This window comes from Lutra lutra, chromosome 18, assembly GCF_902655055.1.
Source record: "Lutra lutra chromosome 18, mLutLut1.2, whole genome shotgun sequence".
Taxonomy (NCBI): Eukaryota; Metazoa; Chordata; class Mammalia; order Carnivora; family Mustelidae; genus Lutra; species Lutra lutra.
The window spans coordinates 30,320,921-30,328,883 of NC_062295.1; the positions used below are offsets into that span (position 1 = coordinate 30,320,921).

Consider the following 7,963-nt stretch of genomic DNA (forward strand, 5'->3'; position numbering starts at 1 on the left):
CATTAATACTGGGTACACTCCGGCACCCAAACAGCCTTTGTCTGAGCCAGTCCCAAACCAAGGTTTTAAAAGATCACTCTTCACCGAACAAAGATACTTTTCGGATTGAAAACCCAGGAGACCGGACACCTCAGTAGGTACTATTGTGGGGTTATCCTGGGAAAGGAATCCTTTCTGTAAAAGTACACAATGGCCAAGTGTGTCCTTCACCAACAGGAAGATGCTTAGAACCCATCTCCTGAATTCTGTATAAGGGAACTTGCATTAAAAAAAAAAAAAAAATCACGCAAAACCCAGCGTGGAAACGAGGGATCTCCATTATATATATCGTCTGTATATGACCAAAGTCAGAACAAGGCTAACTGCGATTCCTTCCCCAGGTCAGAAAGGAGAAACTGAGGAGAAATAAAAGATTTTCTGCCGGGAAGCACGTAGCACCTGTCACTAAGGCCCCCTGACCCAAGACACAGCCGAATAGAAAATCCTACTGTGTGTTTTCCTTTGCTGGGTGCCCCCCTCTCCCGGCGCGAATCGGACCATTCCCAAGCTCTAGCCGCCAAACCCCGGCCCCGCGTGTGAGGGAAGGGAGACACCCCTCGCCCTCCCGACCTTACCCCGTCCGCTGGCCTCCTAGCGAAGCGGGCCGGGGAGCTGGCAGGGCAGACCGACCGCCGGAGGCTGCGACTCCGACCGCGACCGGAGCGGGTCCGGCGCCGGCCCCCACCCCGCGCTGCAGCAGAGCCCCGCGCGGGCCCTGCCGTCCTGGGGGATGGGGATGGGAGCGGGAGCCCGTCCTCCCGGGCGCTCGGTGCCACTGCGGCCTGGCCCTGCGGCCGAGGCAGGGCCAAGACGACACGGCGGCCGCGGCGGGACACACGGGGACGACCTGCGCCGCGAGCAAGACGCGGGGGAGCCTAACCGCCGCCGCCCCCTCCCGGAGCGCGCCATTTCCAGGCCCCGGCCCTCCCGACGCCTCTCCCAGGCCTCCGCGGGCCCCGCCGAGCCCCCTACCGCCCGCCGCCCCGGGTGAGCGCGGGAAGGTCGCCGCCCCGGGGCCCCCGACTCCGCCCGCCCCCCGCGCCCGGCCGGGGCCCGCGCACGCCCGCCTCACCCTCTGCCGCCGCCGAAGCTGCTGTAGGCCCGATCGTCGTAGGTATCGAAGTCCGCCATTTGCCGTCTCCGCTCCGAGAGGAACCAGGGTGAGCGAGGAAGGACCCCGCAATATAACTCCCCCCGCCCCGCCGCCGGGGCTGTCCGCCGCGCCGCCTGATCGCAAATCGCACGCACGCACGCGCGCGCGCGCGCACGTACGCCGCGCCGCGCCCGGCCTGGGCCGACGGGCCGCTGCTGGCCCGGCGCGCTCTGCGGCCCACGTGGTGCGGCGGCGCGTCCGCGGGGCGCCTGGCCTCGCGCCCCCGCCCATTGTGTGCTGGCCCGGGGGCTTCACCCGCAGCCGCCCGCTGTCCCCGCCCCGCCCCGCCCGTGCGCGCCGGCCGGACCCTGCCCCGGGAAGCTCGGGTGGCCGGCTCGGCGCGCTCCCACGGCCCCTCGGGCGGCTGGCCCGGGACCCTTCGCCCGGCGCGCTGCGCTGCCGGCTGCCCCTCAGCGTTCCGTACTCCAGACCCGACAGGCCCCGGAGGCCTGCTCCGCTTGGCCCCACTCCCGACGCCCTCTTCCTGGGCACAGGGTCGCCCGCCTACACCAAAGTAAGGGCCGCCTCCTCCAGGGGCCCCCCTCCCCCTCGCCGCGCCTCCGCCCCCAGGCTGGGCACTTGCTGAGAATGCACGGGGACGAAAGGCCCCGGAGAGGCGAGGATCCGAGCGTGGCAGGCGGTGGGGGTGCAGCTCGGGATCCCGCGTCCGGGGGTCCCCTGGCCGCTTCTGGGCGGGTGGCGGAGAGGAGAGCGGAGGTCGCTGAACCGGCGAGAGCCGGCGCCTCGCGCATCGCGATCTTGCAGAGGTCATCGCGCTCGGAAAGAATTCGACACTGACTTGAATTTCATCTAGCCGTAGCGGAGAGTGTGGGAATGCAGCGAGAATTAATTACACCGGCGCTTCCCCGGGTTTCTCGGTGATACATTGTATCTAGACACGATTTAAAAGAACCTCGGGATTGTTGCACTATATGCTCGGTGCTTTTCTACTTAGGCAGTTTTTGCTGCTTTATCCCGATGCTGGGATGGACGGAGCGGCTATGAAGTCTTTTTTTTTTTTTTTTTTTTTTTTTTTTTTTGCTTTCATCTCTTTTTATCTCCAAGAGATAAAACCACTTTACTGTACGGTAGACCCAGAGGTCCTTGGGCTCTGCCTCTTGCTAGCTGTGTGACTTTGAACAAGTTACTTAACCTCTACTGTCTCAATTTTATCATCTGTTCAAGGGGAGGGTATCGCCTACTTCCTAAGCTTTGTGTTGGGAAAATTCCTGGTGCACCATAATTTGTATGGAGCACACATCCATGTGCCTGACCTCCTTAGGGCTATATGGCTGCTTCTGTCCCCGCAGAGTTTGAACTTGGACCCTCCTTCAACCTCTCTGCCCCATCACTCCATTACTCTTAAAACCTATGTAAATGCACTAAACTGAATGGAAACCTTATTATTTTTATTTCCTTTCTCCCAGTTTTATTGAGACCTTAATATTTATTCTTTTTTTAAAATATTTTATTTATTTATTTGACAGACAGAGATCACAAGTAGGCAGAGAGAGAGGAGGAAGCAGGCTCCCCGCTGGGCAGAGAGCCCGCTCGATCCCAGAACCCTGGGATCATGACCTGAGCCGAAGGCAGCGGCATTAACCCACTGAGCCACCCAGGCGCCCCAAGACCTTAATATTTATTCTTAAATGGCTTTACACTTTTTATTGTAAAGTCTCCCACTGTGAAATCCTGGGGGACAGGAACCCATATTGGGTTTTCTGTCATCTCCCATAAGGTACTACATGATGAAGGGGAAGGGGGTAATTTATCATTAATGAAATAAAAAGACAGAAAACTTCTAGAAAGGCTGACGGCTGGGGCTCTCCCAGTACTGGGACCATCCAGGGCTCATCCCCTTAATTCAGACTTAATCCTCCCTTCTCTATCCAGCCAGCACCCAGGGCCAGTCTCAGGCCACACTACGACTAGCTAAAACCCTTTCTAAAACCCTTTCTCTTTTCAGGTCTCCAGCACACAGCCTGCCTCCTGCCGGGGATCCAAAGGATGGAAACTAGCCCTAGAAAGTTCTAAAGCTCCTTCTGCAGAGTGCATATCCTAGCCTTTACAGTTCCTGGGAGTCCCCCACCCCCACCCCCAACCCCATGAGGCCCAACCAGAAGCCACTTTCTCTGGGAACCTTTTGTGTAGTGAGTGGTGAGGCCTGCCCATTGCATTTCAAATTGCTTGTGTTTAATTCTGGCCAAGCCACTCACTCCTAGCGGTGTGACCTCAGGCAAATGTCAGTTCTTTGTGCATAAGACAGAATTAATAGTCATTGTGATAATCAGTTTTTAGTATGAGGCTGTTTTTTAAGTTCTGAAACATCGATTGGTGTGATATTGTTACCGTACCTAAAACAACCCCAGTTTGAATCATTTTCATGTCACGATTACGGTCAGTGATTTGAATAGTCCGTTTCTGTGCAAAGACGCACGGATACTCTGCAGTTGTGTACAGATCCTCTCCCTGTTCTCAGTAAGTGTCTTTGTCGAGCTACAGTAGCGTTTCTGTTACAAGCGTGTTACTCTGGGTCAGAGACTTTTCCAAACAAGTGAATCAGAGTATGAGAAAAGTGGAAATTGACTTGTGGAGTTCTCCTTCTAGGCTCATGATGTCTCTGTAACCAAAACTGTAGCCCTCTGGCCCTAAGAGCAGGCGGACTTGGCAAAATAACTGGGGGGGGGGCTGTTTAGAAAGATCTCAATTTATCAGACAAAGGATGGGAATGTTTGGAGAAGAAGGATTCTTCGAGTCTGCCTCCTCGGTCTGGTCTGTTTGCCAGGGAGCAGCTACAGTGTTTCTTGGAAAACTGAAATCAGGGCGTACCGCTGTCTCCACTCCTGTCCTCCTGTCCTGAATAGGAGCCAGAGCCCCTTCTGTGGTCCGCTCCCCTCACAGCCCCTCCCTGTCTCCCGTAGAGCTCTCAGCCCAGCCTCACTGGTTTCTTTGGTCTGTACGTGTAATGCCCCAAACTTCGAGCCTCTGCACCTGCTGTTCCCCTAATACCCACAAGGCACCCACCTTCCCTTCCTTTAGGCTTCTGCTCAGGGAAGCCCTCCCTGGCCCCTCCACTTGAAATAGCAGCATGCCTCAGGTCCCATCTCACCAAAGATACCATCTGTTGTTTTCATATTTAAGGTCTGTCTGTCCTGAGAGCAGGGAGCTTGTGTTTTGTGCTTGCTGATAAAGTCTCACCACCTGCAGCAGGGCTCGTCTCTTAGGGGATGCTCAATAAATACTGGTTGCTTCTACGGAGACAGGAATCCGATGAAAATCAGATTAAAAGCCTTTCTTCATCATCCCATTTCCTCCGGTCCGTCAACTTGGGTGGCATCGCAAAGAGCTTCTGCAGCCGCTGAGCCTCCATGGACCCAAAGACCCTGGGATTCGATGGTGGCACCACTCATGGGCTCTGTTAGGGTTATTTTTGACAATATTATTGAGATATAATTCATGTACTATACAATTCACCCATTAAGGTATACGATACAGTGGTTCGCAGTATCACAGAACTGTACAACCATCAACACAATTTTTCTTTTAAAGATTTTATATTTATTTGAGAGAGAGAGCATGAGCAGGATTAGGGGCAGAGGGAGAGGAAGAGGGAGAAGCAGACTCCTCGCTGAGCGGGGAGCCCAATATGGGGCTCTATTCCAGGATCCTGAGATCAGAACCTGAGCCGAAGGCAAACACTTAACCTACTGAGCCACCCTGGTGTCCTCAACAACACGATTTTAACACATTTTCTTCTTTCTTTCCTCCCTTCCTTTCTCCTCCCTTCCCTCTTTCCCTCCCTTCCTCCCTCCCACCCCCCCCTCCCTCCCTTCCTCCCTCTCTCTCTTTCTTTCCTCTTTTTTTCCCCCAAAGATTTTATTATTTATTTGACAGAGAGAAACACAGCAAGAGAGGGAACACAAGCAGGGGGAGTAGGAGAGGGTGAAGCAGGCTTCTGTGAGCAGGGAACCTGATGCTGGGCTCCATCCCAGGACCCTGGGATCATGACCTGAGCCGAAGGCAGACACCCAACACCTAAGTGCCCTTCCCTCTTTTCTTGCTCCATAGCCAATGTGGAGCCCAACATGGGGCTTGAACTCCGGGTCCTGAGATCCAGACCTGAACTGAGATCAAGAGTAGGACAGTTAGGGGCACCTGGGTGGCTCAGTGGGTTAAAGCCTCTGCCTTTGGCTCAGTGCATGATCCCAGGGTCGTGGGATCCAGCCTGGCATCGGGCTCTCTACTGGGCGGGGAACCTGCTTCCTCCTCTCTCTCTCTGCCTGCTGCTCTGCCTACTTGCGATCTCTGTCTCTCAAATTAAAAAAAAAAAAAATCTTAAAAAAAAAGTAGGACACTTAACCCACTGAGCCACGCAGGTGGGCCAGAACATTTTCATTACCTGAAAGAATGGGCAGTGCTCCCCTTAGTCTTAACTTCCAAATCCCCACCTGCTCCCCAGAGCTGGGACCCAACCAGTCTACCTTTTATCTTTACAGGTTTGCACCCTACGGACATTCCGTGTAAAAGGAGTCCTAGAATATGTGGTCCTTTGGGACTGCCTTCTCACTCAGCATGATGTTTTCAGGGTTCCTCCAACCTGTGGCGTGTTATCAGTGTCTTGTTCTGTTTATTGCCGAATAAAAATCTCATTGTCTAAGTAAACCCCGTTTAATTTCTCTGTTCCTCAGCTGATGCACATTGGGGTTGTTTCCATTTTTGGCCACTTAGAAACAATGCTGCCATGAGCATTTGTGTACACCTCTTTGTGTGGACACATTTTCCCTTCTCGTGGGTATGCACCTAGAAGTGGAAACGCTAGACCCTTTGGGAATTCTGTGTTTAACTCTTTGAGGAATTTCCAGACTGTTTTCCTAAGTGGCTGCGCCATCTTAGGTTCCCACCAGCAGCGTGTAAGGGGTCCGGTGTCTCCCTGGCCTCTCCGACACGGGTTGTTAACTGCTTTTGGTTATAACCATCTCATGGATCTGAAGTGGTATCTCGTTGGGGTTTCGATGCTCATTTCCTGATGGCTGTGAACATCTTTGCATGTGCTTATTGGCTGTTTATAGATCTTATGTGGAGAAATGTGTATTCAGGTCCTTTGCCCATTTTTTTTTAAAGATTTTATTTATTTATTTGTCACACAGAGAGCACAAGCAGGCAGAGTGGCAGGCAGAGGCAGAGAGAGAAGCAGGCCCCCCAATGGACAAGGAGCACGATGCAGGACTTGATCCCAGGACCCCGGGATCATGACCTGAGCTGAAGGCAGCGGCCCAACCGACTGAGCCACCCAGGCATCCCCCTTTGCCCATTTTTAAATTGGGTTGTTTATCTTATTATTATTGAATTGTGAGATTATTTTATATAGTCTAGATACAGGACCCTTATCAGACATAGGGTTTGCAGAATTATTCCCCCATTCTATGGGTTGTTGTTTTTTTTTTCCACTTTTTTTAAATGGTGTCAATCTGAAGCATAAAAATTTTAAATTTTAATCCTGTCCAATTTATGTCTGTTTTATTAAACTGCTTTAAATGTCATTTCTAAGAAACCACTGCCTAATCCAGTCACAAAGATTCATGCCTGTGTTTTCTTCTGGAGTTTTATAGTTTCAGTTGTTGTTGTTGTTGTTTTTAAGATTTTATTTATTTATCTAACAGAGAGAGAGAGCTAGCGCACAAGCAGGTAGAACAGCAGGCAGAGGGAGAGGGGGAAGCAGGCTCCCCGCAGAGCAAGGAGCTCATTCTGGGGCTCAATCCCAGGACTCTGAGATCATGACCTGAGCCAAAGGCAGGTGCGTAACCGATTGAGCTGCCCAGACACCTCCACTAAAAAAGTAATTTGACTGTAAATATGTAAGTTTATTTGTGGACTCTCAAGTCCGTTTTCTTGGTCTATGAGTCTAGCCTTATATAGCAAACTCACTGTCTTGATCCCTGTTGCTTTGCCGTGAGTTTTAAAGAAGTTTGGGCGCCTGGGTGGCTCAGTGGGTTGGGCCTCTGCCTTCAGCTCGGGTCGTGATCCCGGGGTCCTGGGATCAAGCCCCGCATGGGTTCCCTGCTCAGCGGGGGGGCCTGCTTCCCTCTCTCTCTGCCTGCCTCTCTGCCTACTTGTGGTCTCTTTCCCTCTGTCAAATAAATAAAAAAAATCTTTAAAAAAAAAATAAAGAAGTGTGAGTCGTCCAGTTCTGTTCCCTTTTTTTTTTTTTTTAAGATTGTTTTGGCTAGGGGCGCCTGGGTGGCTCAGTGGGTTAAAGCCTCTGCCTTCAGCTCAGGTCATGATCCCGGGGTCCTGGGATCGAGCCTTGCATCAGGCTCTCTGCTCTGCAGGGAGTCCGCTTCCTCCTCTCTCTCTGCCTGCTTCTCTGCCTACTTATGATCTCCGTCTGTCAAATAAATAAATAAAATCTTAAAAAAAAAAAAAGATTGTTTTGGCTATTTGGGGTCTCTTGAGTTCCCACATGAATTTTCAGATCAGTGCATCATTCTCTTGAGAGAAGTCAGTTAGGATTCCAGTAGGCATTGCATTCAGCCTGCAGATTGATTTGGGAAATCTTGGCCAGCTCAATTTTAAGTCTTCAGATTTGTGAACATGGTATGTCTTTCTGTTTATTTACGTTGCCATTAATTTCTTTCATCATTTTTTTTTAAGATTTTATTTATTTGACAGACAGAGATCACAAGTAGGCAGAGAGGCAGGCAGAGAGAGGGGGAAGCAGGCTCTCTGCTGAGCCGAGACCTTGATGCGGGACTAAATCCCAGGACCCTGAGA

At 52.1% G+C, this 7,963-nt stretch overlaps 1 protein-coding gene and 1 long non-coding RNA gene across 4 annotated transcripts in view; one reads left to right on the forward strand and one right to left on the reverse strand.

The window, feature by feature from the left end:
- The window catches only part of EIF4H (eukaryotic translation initiation factor 4H), a 26,306-nt gene extending 24,327 nt beyond the window's left edge, over positions 1-1,979 (reverse strand). Inside the window, exon 1 of one of the 2 annotated variants that reach the window (XM_047714463.1) lies at positions 1,112-1,979. In XM_047714463.1, coding sequence (XP_047570419.1) covers positions 1,112-1,964 — 853 coding nt within the window. In that variant the 5' untranslated portion in view covers positions 1,965-1,979. The remainder of the gene's footprint in view (positions 1-1,111) is intronic. The other variant, XM_047714464.1, reaches the window with a different exon arrangement.
- On the forward strand, positions 1,576-6,025 carry LOC125091059 (uncharacterized). 2 transcript variants are annotated; one of them, XR_007124568.1, is made up of 3 exons: positions 1,576-1,706; positions 3,159-4,588; positions 5,689-6,025. It is a non-coding gene; the product is annotated as an uncharacterized LOC125091059 (long non-coding RNA). The 2 variants fall into 2 exon arrangements; XR_007124567.1 differs by having other exon boundaries at positions 1,589-1,706; positions 3,167-4,588.
- The last annotated feature ends 1,938 nt before the right edge of the window (positions 6,026-7,963 follow it).